Here is a 16,808-nt window from a genome sequence, read left to right as displayed (position 1 = left end):
CCCGATACACACGCGCCAACACACGCATAGTGATTGCTGCATACACGTACATAACTCAACACACGTGCACACGCACGTGCATCTACAATCCTCCCCCCCCACGCCGCCGACCCCGACTCCCGATCACAGGATTGCTCCCGTTACATCCAGGAATAACACCGATCCTCGCTGCGAGCGAGCGAGCGTGTGCCACCCACAAACACACAGTCACTACACTTTACAGGAAACCGTTTGAAGCGCTTGGGATCGCTCTCCGGAGGTAGAAGCATAGAATTATAGAATATTACAGCAGAGGAGGAGGCCATTCGGGCCATCGGGGCCCGTGCTGGATCTTTGAAAGAGCCACCCAATCATCCCCATTCCCCCCACTCTCCCCCCCCCACCCCACCCCCCCCCACCCCAAACCCCTGCAAATAGGAGCAGCTGTAGCCATTGTCAGACATGTTGTTGGTATTTATTATGTGTTTCTCTTTTTGCCGACAGTTTGCGTGTTGTGGGGGCGACGAGTACATGGACTGGGAGGCCAATCAGTACCACGCATGTCAGGCCCCGGGTCCCTCTGCATGTGGCGTGCCTTACACATGCTGTGTGCGGAGCAGGTCAGTCACACCCGCCCCCCACCCTTCCCCTCCTCACTAGCCCAGCGTCCCCCCCAGGCCAGCGCTCCCCACTAGCCCAGTGCTCCCCCCCCACCCCCAACCCAGCACTCCCCCACCCCCCAGCGCTCCCCCCACCCCCAGCGCTCCCCCACCCCCAGCGCTCCCCCCACCCCCAGCGCTCCCCCCACCCCCAGCGCTCCCCCACCCCCAGCGCTCCCCCCACCCCCAGCGCTCCCCCACCCCCAGCGCTCCCCCACCCCCAGCGCTCCCCCCACCCCCAGCGCTCCCCCACCCCCAGCGCTCCCCCCACCCCAGCGCTCCCCACCCCCAGCGCTCCCCCCACCCCAGCGCTCCCCCACCCCCAGCGCTCCCCCCACCCCCAGCGCTCCCCCTCTCCCCCCCCCCCCACCACTGCCAGCCCCGACACAACAAGGGGCAAATGCTAGGATTATTATTGACGGGGACGTTGCTGAGGGGGTCAAACGTGGAAGCTGCTATTTGCCACAAACACCCAGTGTCTCTGCACCTGGACAGTAGGATTGCGTGAAACGCTTTCAGACGATGTGCCGCACGAGTTCTGCTGATGAAAGCACTGACTGCGGTGAGTGCTGACTGCGGCGCCAGAGGAGAGTTTGTCTGTCCGGCTGAGGCCGTGCGCTCTCGGCCAAAAATTAATCCTGTTTCAATAATGAGCGTCCTGACTCCTGCTTCTCACTCCTGATTTATGAGTTAGATTGCGGAATGCCACCACGGGGGAGAGGAGAGGGGGTGGGGGACGGGGGGGGTGGGGGTGGGTGGGCGGAGGCCGAGAGGGCTGTCAATAAAGCAATTTTAATTCACCGTGAGTTACTGAGCTCGATGCAGTGCAATGTGAGCCGTTGCCAGGAGTGGAGGGGGGAATGGTAATCAATTCAGTGTGTGTGTGTGTGTCTGTGTGAGTACGTGAGTGTGTGTCTGTGTGAGTGAGTGTGTGTGTGTGAGTGTGTGTGTGTGTCTCTGCCCCCACCCTTGACTCCAGGACCCACTGCTGTCCTGACAGAATGTCCACCAGACATCAATCCTGGACGAGAGCGAACTTTCTCCAGTTGAACGTCTTGTTGAGCCGAGGCTCTCCCCGTTGCTCCGCGACCCTATCCACCCCCATCCTCGCCGACTCCACCGGCTTCCCGTCGCACAGAGGATACAGTTCAAGATCCTGGTCCTCACCTTCAAAGCCCACCATGGTTTTGCTACCCCCGACCTCTGCCACCTCCTAACCCCCACCACCCTGTTCGCTCCCTCCACTCAGCGGGCTCCTGCCTGCTTCACGTCCCCGCCTTGCTCGCCCCACTATCCCTCGGCGGCCTTTTGCCACTCTGCACCCACCCTCTGGAACTCCATCTCGCCCCCTCCCTTGCCTCCTTCAAGACCCTCCTCTTCGACTGGACTTTGTCCACCCTCCCCCCCACTCGCCCTCACCCCCCCGACTCCATCCTCAGCTGGATCCGAACTCTGTGTCCAGCCCTTGGAGTCCTCCTGACGAAAGGCCTCCCTCCTTCCCACCCCTCCCTCCCTCCCTCCCTTATTATTCTCTGTAATAACCTGTGAGGATTCTCTCAGCACCTGAATTACTCTCCACATTAATTGTCTGAAGCCCTGACTGTAATTCTCCGACTCGCGATAATAATGCTTTAGCTGTCCCCAAATATTGACTGGTTAATGGTTCAACTCTTGCATTTTTAATTAGTTTTTTTAATATCTTTATGTCTGATCGAGCTCCCAGCCAGTCAGCCAGCTAGTCAGTCAGACAGTCAGTCAGTCTATCTGTCTGTCTGTCAGCCAGACAGTCAGACAGACAGACAGTCAGCAAGACAGCCAGACATTCAGCCAGACAGCCAGACAGGAGGGAATAAGACACCCGCAGCAGTATCTAATCTACAGCAAGAGATTTCCCGAGAGGGAGAATATAAACAGATTGCTGTGAAGCAGATTGGGATGATCTCGCAGCAATTCTCCGTCCAATTTCCTGTCCGACTGAAAGGCTCGTGACTTGTCATTGAGAGAGGAGGGGTGATGGGAACGGTCTATCCACACGCAGTGCCTGTAGGGCACACGCAGACCCTCAGGGGGGATTGTAGGATGTGTGGGGGGCGCGCGGAGGGGGGGGGGAAGAGGGTCAAGGTTTCTGCTAGCGAACTGCGTGTCTGCGTATGTGCGTCTGTGTGCGTGCAAATTGCCTATGTCTGTGAGGTGTGTCAATGTGTATGTTTATATGTGCGCGTATATGATAGCATGTGTATTGTGTGTGCGTGCGTGAGTGCGTTTGTCTGTGTAGTGCGTACGTGTGTACCTTTGTAGGTGTGCGTAAATGAGTGCGTGTGTACAGTGTGAGTGCGTGTTTGTGGGCGAAGGCAAATTGCGGTATACCTGCCGTGTTGTGTGCTCTGTCAGGAGGGCGATGTGATGATCAACACTCAGTGTGGCTATCAGGCGCTCCGGCTGAGGTAAGAGCTTGGCCGTGTGGGTGGGGGGGGGTGGGGGTGTGGTTGGTGTGGGAGAGAGAGGGGAGGGAGGAGGGGAAGGGGATAAGGGGATCTCACTCCATGTCCACGTTCAGACTCTCTCCTGACTCATCTGGAGTCCTTGCCCCAATTGGATTGCTCCCCATATCCCCCACCTGCTCGGACACCACCATCGGCAGTCTGACCTTCAGCCTCTCTGCCCCAACTTTTGGAACTCCATCCCACAGACCCTTCGCCTCGCCCCCCCCCTCCCTCCCTTCTCGCCTCCTTTCAAGCCAGTCTCGAGACCCTCTTCTTCTTCGACTGCACCTTCGGTCACCCTCCTACCCCCACCCTCCTGTCCTCTACCCCTCCTTGATCCTAACCCCATCTGTAATATCATCTGTTGTCGCTGAACCTCTCCTCTGTCAGGAGCTCGGTCATTCCCATCGTAGTGCTCCGTCCTAGCGTTGTGGGTGATGCTGTGGGTGATGCTGTGGGTGGTAGCGGGTGCTGTTGTGGTGGCGGTGGTGGTGGTGGGTGTTATCAAGGTTAATGGTGTGTGTGTTGCTGTTGACAGCGAGTGGAGACCGATGGCTATATCTACGCTCGAGGCTGTGTTGACGCTATTTCGCTGTGGTTCGAAGACAATCTCAGCGTCATGGTGGGCATTCTGGTGGCCATGCTCCTCCCCCAGGTAATCACCTTCCCCCTGTCCTGCCCTCAGCCCCACCCCCCACCCCCACCAGCCTAGCTTTGCCCTGCCCCGGCCCCAGACCCACCCAGTCCCTGCCTCCATCCAACTCCACTCCACATCCCCGTACCCTGTCCCCAGCCCTGCGCCGAGCCCCACCTCCCCTGGCACGAGCCCCTCCCCATCCACCCTCGACCCCCTCCAGCCCCGCGCAACCTGCCCTTGCCCCTGCTTGGCCCACCCGGCCTACGATCCCACGACATCAAAGGGAGGAAAAAGCCAACAGGTTTCAACGACGCAGCTGAGTCTCTGACATCTCTGCTCAGTAAAGTGGGGGCAAACCACTCGCTCTGGCAATGCTCGCTCTGCCTCGTACTTGGCCGCCTGAAAGGCAGAGGGAGCATTGCCAGAGCAGAGGTGCGGAGATTTTTACGCATCGCATCTCATCGGCTGTGTGAGCGAGCGACTGATCTCTGGTGTCAGGGGCCAGCGCGAGATAAGGCAGGACCATCCAGCCTTGAAATGAGGTGGGACCAGAGATGCCCTAATGAGATCCTTTTCCTGGCCTGCGGCATCTTAAACCAACCTCAACTGCTCCACGTTTGCTCTGATCGTAATGAAATGCCTGCTGTAATCTCTTCACCCTCACGCTGAACCGGCCCAGCCTCACCCACCCAGCCCCTCAACCCCAACCTCACCCCACTCCCCTCATCGACACCCAAACCCAGTCCCACACCCACACCCTCACCTTACCCCCACCGCGCACCTCACCTACCCCCACCCAGCCCCTCACCCGCATCTCCACCCTCACTTCAACTTCAATCCAACTTCACCCCACTCCCCTCACCCCAGTCTTATCCCCAACCTACCCCCCCCCAATCTCACCCCACTCTCCCTTACCCACACCCGAACACAGCCCTTCGCCCACATCCCTCACCTATTACCCATCCAAGCCCTCCCCCGCAATCTCACCCCCAACCACCCCCAATCTCACCCCCAGCCTCCCCTTCCCCCCGATCTGACCACAACCTCCCACTCCTCCCAATCTCACCCCATTCTCCCTCACCCACCCCCTCCTCACCGTCACCCCCAACCTCACCCCACTACTGTCTCAACATCACCCCAGCCTCACCCCACTCGCTCAACCCCACCCTCTCGAGGTTGAGTAGTACCAGATTCACAACCTCTTGCCCGGTAGCTCGATGGGCTGGATACGGGGGCAGAGAGCACTGTATTATCATTGACGCCATCTTTCAAAGGGGACCTTTAACCCTCACTCTTCGTCCAGGCTTCATCTAGGCGGATTTTAAAGATCTCCCTCCCCCACCCAACCCCCCCCCCCCCACCCGCAGCGCGAGTGTGAAAAGAGAAGAGAGCTTCCTCGCCGACAATCTCCACTTCTCTATCTCTCCATCACCATCCCCCCCCCACTCCACCCACCCAATGAAATCAATCGCGCCGCTCACCCTGTTCGCGAGGACGTCGCTGTGTGCAAACCGGCTGACGTGTCCCCAGTCACTACACTTTACAGTATTGGTATATATATATATAGAGAGAGAGAGAGAGAGAGTGATTGGAGTGCGTGTATGATGGGAGGGGGAGAGGGGAGTGTGTCGAGGGCAAAATCGTGCACAAACTCCCTGAGCGAGCGCGATGCGGTGAAGCTCGGCTCAAACCAGCCATTGACTAACATCTCCCTGAGCTCAAGCATCTCTCCTTCGAGGTCACTCTTGTTCTCCCTCACTCTCGTTTTCTCTCTCTCTCTCCCTCTCTCTCTCACTCACTCATGTTCTCTCCCTCTCGTTCTTGTGCTCTATCACTCTTCTCGTTCCAACTCTTTGCTCTCGCTCGCTCGTTTTAATCCTTGTCACCCTCCCCCTCTCTCTCTCTCTCTCTCTTCTCTCTCTCATTCGTTCCCTCTCCCCCTCTCTCGTTCATTCTCTTTCTCCCTCTCTCTCTCTCTCGTTCCATCTTCTTTCTCTCTCGTTCCCCCTCTCCCCTGACCTCACGCAATTGACGGACACTCTGACCAGTTGCCAAGTGTAGCGCAGACTGTGTGGCCCCTGTTATTAACCTCTCTCCCATTATCTCGCTGCCCATCACAGGGAAACTACAGTGACTTTCTCTCCTCACAAACACTCTCTCCTTCTCTCTCTCTCTCTCTCTCTCTCCGTCTCTTGCTTTGCCACTTTCCCATTCACATCACAAGTACCCTCTGCCCAGCATTGCCCCCTCTCGCTGTCTGTCTCTTTGTCTACTGTCTGTCCGTCTCTCTCTTTCTTTCTCTTGCTCTCTCTGTCTGTCTGTCTGTCTGTCGCACTCTCTCTCTTACTCTCTCCTCTCTCTCCGCTCTCTCCTCTCTCTCTCTCTCTTGTTCTCTCTCCCCTCTCTGGCTCCCTCTCTCGGTATCTCTCGCTCTATCCTGTAATTTATGTAATTAACTGAGCAAAGTTCCATAACGAGTCTTTTTTTTCTCTTCATCCCATCCATCTCACAGTCACGTTCTCGCTCTCACCAGTCCTGACACAATCTCACTCACACAGTCTCACGTTCAAACTCACACACACTCACATACAGTCACGTACGCTCACACACAGTCGCACATACTCTCACACACAGTCGCACATACTCTCACACGCAGTCGCACATACTCTCACACAGTCACACCTTCTCTCACACACAGTCGCACATACTCTCACACGCAGTCGCACATACTCTCACACGCAGTCGCACATACTCTCACACGCAGTCGCACATACTCTCACACAGTCACACCTTCTCTCACACACAGTCGCACCTTCTCTCACACACAGTCGCACATACTCTCACACACAGTCGCACATACTCTCACACACAGTCGCACATACTCTCACACACAGTCGCACATATCTCACACGCAGTCGAACTGATGCAGTGTCTGATCTGTGGGCGGGTGTGAGTGAGTGGCGCTGGGCTGCGCCGGCGCTGCCTACAGTGAAATGCTAATGAAAAGTCTTCAATTATTGAGCCGATTCCTGGGTTCCGTATTAATTGCAATTTCTTCAAAGCATTTGTTCCGGGAAAGAGGGTTTTCGTTAAAGGAGAAATCTTTATACTGCCCGTGTGCGTGTGTGTCAGTGTGTGTGTGTGTGTGTGTCAGAGTGTGTGTCTGTGTGTAGGATTGTGTGAGTGAGTGAGTGTGTGAGTCTCCAGATTTCGCCCACAAATACACAGTCGATTCACTTTACGCATCGTTCCGTGAAGCGCTTTGAGACGCTCGAAGACGTGAGAAGGCGCTCTCAAATGGCAGGATATTATTATTTTTATTTGATTCCAAGACCCTCTCACTCGTTTCATATCCCTTCGCGCCCCGACACCTCCCTCCCTCCCTCCCTCTCCCACCCGTTCACCCCCCACCGCCGCCCCCCCCCCCCCACCAAACCCACATCCCGCTGCCTCCTCACGGCTGGCTCCGGGCTCCTGTTGTCCTGACGTGCCACCATCGCTTCCACGAACCTCTGTCGCTCTCTCTCCCTCTGTCGCTACCTAATCCCCCCCCCATCCTTCCCCATCTTCGGGTCACGCCGGTGGAAAGTACAAGTTGTTGTTGTTGTTGACTGGGTCGTGCTGCTCCTCTCCGTCTGCTAGTGGCGGAGGGAGGGAGGGAGGGTGGGAGGGAGGTGGTGGGGGGGGGGGGGGCGGAAGGAGGGAGAGTGAGAGAGGAGGAGGCGGAGGGGGGGTGGGGGAGAGTGAATCTGCTGTGTATAAGCGGAGAGAGTGTTATCAGTGTTATGCCGCTCTGACTGCTGCTACACCGTGTCCTACTGCTGATTGGAAAGTAATTGAATCTGCGGGATATGGGGCCATCATCCGAGAGGGTGTCCGATGGCCTGATGTACCGTATCAGAGCATCGTAAAGTCGCAGGAACGTTCAGTTATTAATAGTGATGATAATATTCCGTGTCAGTCAGGCGGCGACTTTTGTCACCGAGCTTCGCAGGACAGACTCGCCGTAAAGTGCAGTCACTGTATTATTGAGGCCAAACAGTTCGAGCTCAGAAATGTCCCCGAAAAACAGCCGAGAGGAGGCGAGAGGGGGAGCAATTTTATGGAGGGGAGGGCACCTCCAACAATAAGGGCTCTCTCTCTCTCTCCCTCCCCCCCCCACCCCCTCACTCTGTCACCCCCGAGCTAAAGATTGCAGCCTGGAATACAGGAGCTATAACATTCCTTGACGTGTGCGATTGGGTGTGTGTGGGGGGACGGCGTGTGTGTGGGGGGGGGAAGGGTTGGGGGTCGAACCCACAGCTCCTGAATTCCGGAGGGTTTTTCGAGACGTCCTCCCCTCGTGACAGGCGCTGTGTAAATGTCATTTGTTGTTGTTGTTGTGTGAATTGTATCTTGACTTTGTGTGAATTCCGCCCTCTTCCCCGGCTCCCCTTCTCTCCCCACCCCCCCACTTCTCCCTGACCCCCCTCCGCGCCCCTTCTCTCTCTCGCTCTCTCCCCACCGTCTCTGGCAGCTGGTGGGAAGTGTTCTGACCTGGAGTTACCTGAAGACCCTGCCAGGGAGCGGGGACCTGGTGGACGGTTTCAGGGCGTTGAGGGCCTTTGAGGATGTGGACGTGTCGGGGGCCGGCTGGTGTCTGTGTCTCCCCAGGGAGGGGGGGTACCAGCCGCTGGACATCGGAGCCAAAGACTACCTCTCGGGGGAGGAGTGGTGACCCCCAGCCACGGCCGAGCAACAGTGAGACTCAACCAACAGCAGGTGGAAGGTCTTGCTGTCTTATTGTTACTGGGGTGGTCCTCCAGGGTGGGGGGGTGGGCTGGGTGTGTGTGGGGTGGGGGGAACATGTGCGGGGGGGGAATGGGGACTTACCACCACAACCTCTGAACCCTGTGGAGTACTTTGAGATGTCCCAACCCTGAAATAAATGTCATTTGTTGTTGTTTGGTCTGAAACCCTCTCCCCCACCTCCTCACCTATAGCTGTCTGTTCCTCTGTCTCTACCGTTAGCATCTGGGTCGACAATCCCTCTTCCCCACCCGCTCCCCCAATTTCTCCCCCTCCCCCACCCTGCGACCCCCCCCCCCCCCCCCATCCTACTCCCCAAAGCGAGAGAGAGAGTGACCGGGTGCTCCATCCAGATGGGGAAATCTCCATGTGGAGGTGCTGAAGGCCTGTGGAGCTCTCGGGTTGGTTCGGATAACTGTTAGTTGTTGTTGTTGTTGACGGTTACCGGATGCGCAGACATCATCCGGTCCTGTAGCTCAGTGGTTAGAGCCCTCGCCTCGCAAATGAGAGGACCCGGGTTCGATTCTTGGCCGAGCGAAACATTGGGCCTCTGTTTACCCAATCGTTAGTCGATTGGCGGATCACTTTCACGGGGTTCATAATTTCGTGACAATAAAATAAAAATAATGCTAAAATAATAAGGATTTTTGTCGCTCAATCCACGACGGTTTGTGGGACGTCGCTGCGCGCAATCAGCTGCCCGCAAAACATAGTCAGTTCGCACACGCAGACACGATAAACAAGGATGATTATTATTATTATTAATATTACAGGTAACTTGCTCGCTGGCTCGGGGGCTGGCGTGAGTGGACTGTGACGGTTGCTAAGAACTGGAGAAGGTCAGCGAGATCTGGAGGCTGCCCACAAGTCAGTCACTGATGTGGCTGGTCAAGCGCTCAGTCGTGTCGAATTTGGTGTGGGAGGGGGCGCAGGGGGAGGGGGGGGCGCGTGGAGGTGGTGGGGGTGGGAGAGAGGCTCCAGGTCTCCCTTCACCTTTCCCGAGAGGCTGTGTTTGCCAAGCGGAGCGTCCCAGCGTGCGCCTGGTGGGAGAGTTCTCCCCAGGGCCTCTCCGTCTTGCACACAGGTCAGCTCACCGCTCCCTCATTCCCTGCCTCGCCTCGGCTCGCCTGACCTCCAGCTCAGAGGGTGGATGTCACAGCCCTGAGCGTAGATGTTGTGAACAGTGAGATGTCAGTGGGGTGGGAGGGGGGTGAGCTGTGAATTGGGATAGCCCCCCACCCCCCATAGGAATTCACAAGCAAATGCCACTGAAAAGCAACCGGCAAAACCTTGTCCTTTCCACACGGCTCAACAAACACTCACTGCTCTTTGTTGACCAATGCAGTCTATTGGCTGACGCTCCAGTGCATGCTGGGGGTTGCGGGCGGTGGGGGGAGTGGGGGAGGGATGTAGAGCCGCATTGTCGGAGACCCCGTCCTTTGGATGAGACGTTAAACCCGAGCGCCCCTTCTTCACCCTGTCCCATCGCCCCAACTCCGACCATCTCTCTTTCCTCTCCAAGGTCCTGGAACGAGTCGTTGCTTCTCAGCTTCACTCCTTCCTTCCTCTCCCACCACTCCCTTCTCAAACCCCTCCATTCGGGTTTCCATGCCATCCCACACACAGAAAAGACCCTCATCCAAAGAGACACATTCTGTCCATCTGTGACCGGGGATCCCTCTGCCTCCTCGATCTCCTTGACCTCTCTGCTGCTGCAACCACCGTCGACCACTCTATCCTCATCCACCGCCTCTCCTCTCACCTTAACCTTCACGGCTCTGGCCTTGACTGGTTCTGATCGTACCTCTCACACCGCCTGCTCTTCATCTCCACGAACGGCTTCTTCTCCAGCCCCCGGACCGTCTCGTGCGGAGTTCCTCAGGGCTCTGACACCCAACTCTACCTCCCTGCCTCCACTCTTGACTCCAGGACCAACTGCTGTCCTGACAGAATGTCTGTCAGACATCAAGCCCTGGATGAGAGCCAAGTTTCTTCTTGTTTGACCCTCAACTATCCACATCTGTATCATGACCCGCTTTGGCTTCCCCACCTCCTCAACATCGCCCGGCTCCCAGTCTCACACCGCAGGCCACCGAGACCCTGAAACACTCATTCATAACATCGATCCTCGACCTGACGCCGAGCTCGCCCGCCGCTCACCCGGAAACCCTTCCCAGCACGTCCCAGCAACGGTTGCGGAGTGTTGCGTCGTGACTGGGTGCCCGTAGGTCAACGCGGCAGCCAGTTTGCACGGACGTGCGCCAGCGCACATGCGAAGGAGCGCGAAGGCAAAACGCGCCCACGGATGCGTGCACTAACACGGGCGCACGCGCAACATATCATATAAGGTCCCTTTGCCCTGGTCCGCCACCCGCGCACCCCTCTCCCCAGTCGCTGGCAGCACAGTGTGAGCGTGCGTGGGTGGGGGGTGGGGGGGGGGGTGTTGCGGTGAAAACCCACCTGAATGCCGTTCAGTGAGGCCACCCCCATGTAGAGGAAAACTCCGTACAGCACAGCCATCGGGATGTACTGAGGAACCAAGACACCAACACTTCAAGTCAGTCAGAGGAACGTAGGAACCGGAGGAGGCCATTCAGCCCCTCGAGCCTGTTCCGCCATTCTATTAGATCACGGCTGATCTGTACCTGAACTCGAATCGTATAACGACATAAACTCGCACCACATCAGCTCCAGGACAGACTCCCACCCCTCATGTCCCATCCCGTCCGACTGCACCACCCCACCCCACCCACGCCCCTCGCCCCAGTTTGCCGAGGGGAGGGGCTGCCTCTCTCACCTTCAGGATGGGGGCCAGGAAAACCGAGACCCCGGTCAGGATAAATACCACAACGCCGGTGAATCTCTGCTCCCTGGGGACAGAGGAAACCAGTGTTAGTGAAGTGACCCGCACCGTGCTCGGTCCCTCTGTGATGGACTCCCTCAACTACACAACCCTGTGTCACTCCCGCACCAGGCTCCGTGACCCCATCAACCCCTCAATCCCTTACCCGGCTCCACTGGACTCCCCGTCCTCCAGGGGATAGAGCTCAAAATCCTCGTCCTCGCCTTTAAAGCCCTCCACTGCCTTGCCCCCCTCCTACACCTCTGACCCCCTATCAGTCTGTTTCCGCTCAGTGGGCTCCATGTCTCCCACCCGCCCCATCCCACCATCAACAGTCAGGTCTTCGGCCCCTCTTCCCCAACCCTTTGGAACCCCATCCCACATTCCCTTTGCCTCACTCCCTCCCTTGCCTCCTTCAAGACCCTCCTCTTCGACTGTGACTTTGGCCACCCTCCTTCCTACCCCTCCCCCCACCCCGATCCCAATCCTCAGCTTGGCTCCGAATCCCTGAATGTCCAGCACCTTGGGACCTCCTCCTGACCCGAAAGGCTCCGTGTAAACATGTGTTGGAACTATAGAACTACCTGCCCATGTAACTCTATGTGACTATGTTACAGTGTGACTGTGTGTGACTGTACGACTGTGTCTGCGTGTGGCCGTGTGACCGACACCCTGTCAGAGGACCTACCTGACTCCCAGGAACTGGGGATGTTCGCCTGGGGCGCTCGTCTCCGTCTCCATCTTGAGGCCGTCGATGTGAGCGATGGAGATGACGGTGGCTGCCACGTACCAGGGCAGCCCCATGAAGGAGCAGACGGCCAACAAGATCCCCACCCAGAACAGGTCCAGGTGATAACCGGCTCCCTTCTGTGGTGGGAGAGAGTCACAGTCACACGTGTGTGTCTGTTAGGAATGGCCTCGCTGTGGCACCGTATCTGATCGCCTTAACCCCCCACTCCCCACCACCCCCACACCCTCCCGCCAGAGTTGGTCTATAAACTGCAGTGACTGTGCGACGGGAGATGTTATACGCACAGCGAGTTGTGTGTTCGAGCAAACACAGTCCGGGTTGACTGATACTCCAGGGCGGTGTTGGATGAGTCCTGCGGAGTGGAGGGAGGGAGGGAGGGAGGGTGGGAGGGGGAGGGGAGGGAGGGGGCGAAGGAGGGAGGTGGTCAGCGGAAGTGGGGAGTCTGGCAGGAGGGAGGGAGGGAGAGGGGCAGAGTGGGGAGGGAGAGGTTCAGTGAAGGTGGGTGGGAGGGAGGGTGGGGGGCCAGCAGAGGGTGGGGGGGGGGTGTAACGGGGCAGTGGAAGTGGGGAGGGAAGGGGGAATGGGAAATGCTGCATTGTTGAAGGCTCCATCCTTCGAATGAGCCATCAAACTAAGCTGCGCCATGTTTGGGCGGACGTTAAAGATCTCCCACCCTTTTTTTGGGGGGGGCAGCCGGAGGTCTGACAAATGGAGAAAACCCATCACCGTTGCTTAAGGGTCTCCAAACCAAGCTGAGAAGTCCTACCCACACCTCCCTCCCACCCACCCACCCACCCTGTGTGACTGAGAACATCTCAGCTGGTCAGAGAGAGATCCTCAGCCAAATACAATGGGGACAGTGCCACTTAACATATTTTTTGACCGGCCGGGTGTCCGACACACATGGAAACCCATCACCGTGATCAGCCGGGTGTCTGAGGCGCAGGCAAACCCCTCACCGTTGCTTAAGAGTCTCCAAACCCAACTGAGATTTACTACCCCCCCCCCCCCACCCCCATTTACCTTCAGCTTGTGCTCGTTACGGTTGACGATGACTCCAGTGATCTGTTGGTCCATGAAGACGAGGATGGTGACGAGGAGGGCAGGGAGGGCGCTGGCCAAGTACACCCACCAGGCGTTCTTCCCGAACGGCATAATAAACCAGCCGCGGTCAGCACGGGTGGGCTGTGGGGGGGAAGTGGGGGGAGGGAGGGGGAAACGACGATCACAAAAGGCCAGAGGGCCAGTTAGTCAGTTATTTAGTAACCCGAAGGAACGATGCGGAGGGGGCGTCTAAACCCTGGAGCCTCCGCCCCACCCCGCACCCCCCTCCCCATCACATCCCCGGGAATCACTGGGGGCTTGTCCGAAGGGGTTTGGGAAAACTCCTCCCTCCCGCGCTGAATGAGAAAAGGATATTCCCCGGGGGAGGAGGTGGGGGGGGGGGGGAGTGTCGGGGTGGGGGGGGTGTTTACCTTCAACTGGGTGGGCACCCGCAGTTTTGGGGTGCTCAGGCCCATCAGCATGTCGATCCCAACAAACAACAGGATTGACATGAAGATTGAGAAATCGCTGATGAGCTTCCGAAGCTGAGAGAAAGCAGAGCGGAGTCCGGGGGAGAGAGAGAGAGAGAGAGAGAGAGAGAGAGGGAGGGAGAGAGAGAGAGAGAAACAAGATAGGATGAACGGGAAAAAAAAAAGGAAGCGGTAGAAAGTAAGTATAGAAAAAGCGATCGAAGGCTGAATCATAATAATAATAATCTCCACATTTGATACAGCGCTTTGTCACGTCGTTCAGAAGCCTCAAAACGCTTCCCTGAATATATTGCAAAGTGTAGTGACTGTGCGCCTTGTGGGTGAATCGCGGTTGTGCCCCAGCGACGTCCCCCCAAACAGTCGTGGGATTGGTCATCGTTATTATTTTTTTTGTAGGACTGGTCGCACCTTTTTTATTATTATTATTTATGATTACTATGACCCCCTCCAGAAGACACAAGAGTTTCACCTGACACAGAAAAGAGAGAGAGAAAATGAGAGGTGATGGGGAGGAGGATGTGTGTGCGGAGGGGGTGGGGGGGGAAGGCGAGGGGAGGAGGGGGGGGAAAGCAGGGGGGCAAACCTTTATTTCAACAGGAACGTGCAGTTTGACGGTGTCCAACCCCACAACCGCGTCCAGACCACAGAAGACGAGGATGGAGATGACGGTGCAGAAATCACTGAGCAAAGTCCGGATCTGAGAGGGCAACCCAGTGGGGAGAGAGGGGGGGAAGAGGGGGAGAGAGAGAGAGAGAGGAGGGGGTTAGCATGCGGGGAGGGGGGGGTGTTGGGGGTGGGGGGAGGGCCTGGTGATGGAGGGGGAGAGGGAGAGGGGAAGGGGTTGTGCACGATGGGATTTCAAACCTGGAGCTTGTCTTGTACAAACAACAACAACAACAGCAGTAGCACTTGTTGCCCCCCCACACACACACACACACACACCACCTTTCCCAGAGCGTCTTGTGGGGTCGTTGGGGTGGGGGCGGGTGCTGAGTTAAATGGGGGGGGGGGGGGCGTGGCTGTGAGGTGGAGGGAACGGAGGAAGGGGGAAAGGGGGAGGAACGGTGACCGAAAGCGCAGTGAGAAAAGATGGTAACGGATTTGAGATGGTTGGGCGTGAGGGGGTGGGGGTGGGGGGGGGGAGTAATCCTAGAGAGCAGGGGGAAGGCAGTTGAGGCTGGGGGGGGCGGTTGCGGTCAGAGTGGCTGAAGACTCATCCGCCAATGGGTGGTGGGGGGAGAACGTGGGCCCGAGTGGGGAGTGTAGGGGGGATGGGATGGCGGGTGGGCGGAAGAGAGATGGGGGTTGGGATGGAGAGAGAGAGAGAGAGTGTGGGGGGAGAGAGGGGGGGGGTTGCGGAGCGGAGCTGCTTACCTTGGTGGGGAAATAGCGGCTGAACTTGAACTTCTTGAGGCTGACGGTCATGGAGTAGGTTCCGAAGAAGAGGATGAAGGACATGAGGGCGAGATCGGGCACGTAGGGGCAGGACTTCCCCCCCAGTTGCCCCCCATATTTCAGGCATTCCTTCTTACTCAGTTGGCTCCAGTCCAGCTCTGTGGTGTTAAACACATCGTACTTGGGAAAGGGAGGGAGAGAGATAGAGAGAGAGAGAGAGAGAGGCTCAGTCATAGGGCTCACTGTCAGCACCGAAACACAAGGGTTTCACTCTTAACTCTGCGGCTTAAGTCTTATCCTATGAGACGAGAGAAACCTTCCTCCCCTCAACAGCCTCTTCCCCCAACGGGGGGGGGGGGCGGACAAGTACAAGTTGTTGTTGTTGTTGTTGTTGTCGAGGATCGATGTTATGAATGAGTGTTTCAGGGTCTCGGTGGCCTGCGGTGTGAGACTGGCGGAGCCGGGCGATGTTGAGGAGGTGGGGGAAGCCAAAGCGGGTCATGATACAGATGTGGATAGTTGAGGGTCAAACAAGAAGAAACTTGGCTCTCATCCAGGGCTTGATGTCTGACAGACATTCTGTCAGGACAGCAGTTGGGTCCTGGAGTCAAGAGTGGAGGCAGGGAGGTAGAGTTGGGTGTCAGAGCCCTGAGGAACTCCGCACGAGACGGTCCGGGGGCTGGAGAAGAAGCCGTTCGTGGAGATGAAGAGCAGGCGGTGTGAGAGGTACGATCAGAACCAGTCAAGGCCAGAGCCGTGAAGGTTAAGGTGAGAGGAGAGGCGGTGGATGAGGATAGAGTGGTCGACGGTGGTTGCAGCAGCAGAGAGGTCAAGGAGATCGAGGAGGCAGAGGGATCCCCGGTCACAGATGGACAGAATGTGTCTCTTTGGATGAGGGCTGTTTCTGTGCTGTGGGATGGCATGGAAACCCGAATGGAGGGGTTTGAGAAGGGAGTGGTGGGAGAGGAAGGAAGGAGTGAAGCTGAGAAGCAACGACTCGTTCCAGGACCTTGGAGAGGAAAGAGAGATGGTCGGAGTTGGGGCGATGGGACAGGGTGAAGAAGGGGCGCTCGGGTTTAACGTCTCATCCAAAGGACGGGGTCTCCGACAATGCGGCTCTACATCCCTCCCCCCCTCCCCCCACCGCCCGCAACCCCCAGCAATGCACTGGAGCGTCAGCCAATAGACTGCATTGGTCAACAAAGAGCAGTGAGTGTTTGTTGAGCCGTGTGGAAAGGACAAGGTTTTGCCGGTTGCTTTTCAGTGGCATTTGCTTGTGAATTCCTATGGGGGGGTGGGGGGCTATCCCAATTCACAGCTCACCCCCCCTCCCACCCCACTGACATCTCACTGTTCACAACATCTACGCTCAGGGCTGTGACATCCACCCTCTGAGCTGGAGGTCAGGCGAGCCGAGGCGAGGCAGGGAATGAGGGAGCGGTGAGCTGACCTGTGTGCAAGACGGAGAGGCCCTGGGGAGGAACTCTCCCACCAGGCGCACGCTGGGACGCTCCGCTTGGCAAACACAGCCTCTCGGGAAAGGTGAAGGGAGACCTGGAGCCTCTCTCCCACCCCCACCACCTCCACGCGCCCCCCCCCTCCCCCTGCGCCCCCTCCCACACCAAATTCGACACGACTGAGCGCTTGACCAGCCACATCAGTGACTGACTTGTGGGCAGCCTCCAGATCTCGCTGACCTTCTCCAGTTCTTAGCAACCGTCACAGTCCACTCACGCCAG

The 16,808-nt window shown here is 57.5% G+C and overlaps 1 protein-coding gene across 1 annotated transcript in view; it reads right to left on the bottom strand.

Annotated features, from left to right (window-relative positions):
- The window catches only part of LOC103190868 (electrogenic sodium bicarbonate cotransporter 4-like), a 27,370-nt gene extending 12,067 nt beyond the window's left edge, over nucleotides 1-15,303 (bottom strand). Inside the window, exons 1-6 of the mRNA XM_042344423.1 lie at nucleotides 15,049-15,303; nucleotides 14,258-14,371; nucleotides 13,163-13,324; nucleotides 12,077-12,255; nucleotides 11,344-11,416; nucleotides 11,007-11,075 (exon numbers count right to left, since the gene is read on the bottom strand). Of these exons, the coding sequence (XP_042200357.1) occupies nucleotides 11,007-11,075; nucleotides 11,344-11,416; nucleotides 12,077-12,255; nucleotides 13,163-13,324; nucleotides 14,258-14,371; nucleotides 15,049-15,303 (852 nt within the window). The remainder of the gene's footprint in view (nucleotides 1-11,006; nucleotides 11,076-11,343; nucleotides 11,417-12,076; nucleotides 12,256-13,162; nucleotides 13,325-14,257; nucleotides 14,372-15,048) is intronic.
- Between the last annotated feature and the right edge of the window lie 1,505 nt (nucleotides 15,304-16,808).

Source organism: Callorhinchus milii, unplaced genomic scaffold (genome assembly GCF_018977255.1).
Source record: "Callorhinchus milii isolate IMCB2004 unplaced genomic scaffold, IMCB_Cmil_1.0 Scaffold28, whole genome shotgun sequence".
Classification (NCBI taxonomy): domain Eukaryota; kingdom Metazoa; phylum Chordata; class Chondrichthyes; order Chimaeriformes; family Callorhinchidae; genus Callorhinchus; species Callorhinchus milii.
Note: the sequence above shows the minus strand (reverse complement) of the source record. Positions and strands in the feature narration are given on the sequence as shown.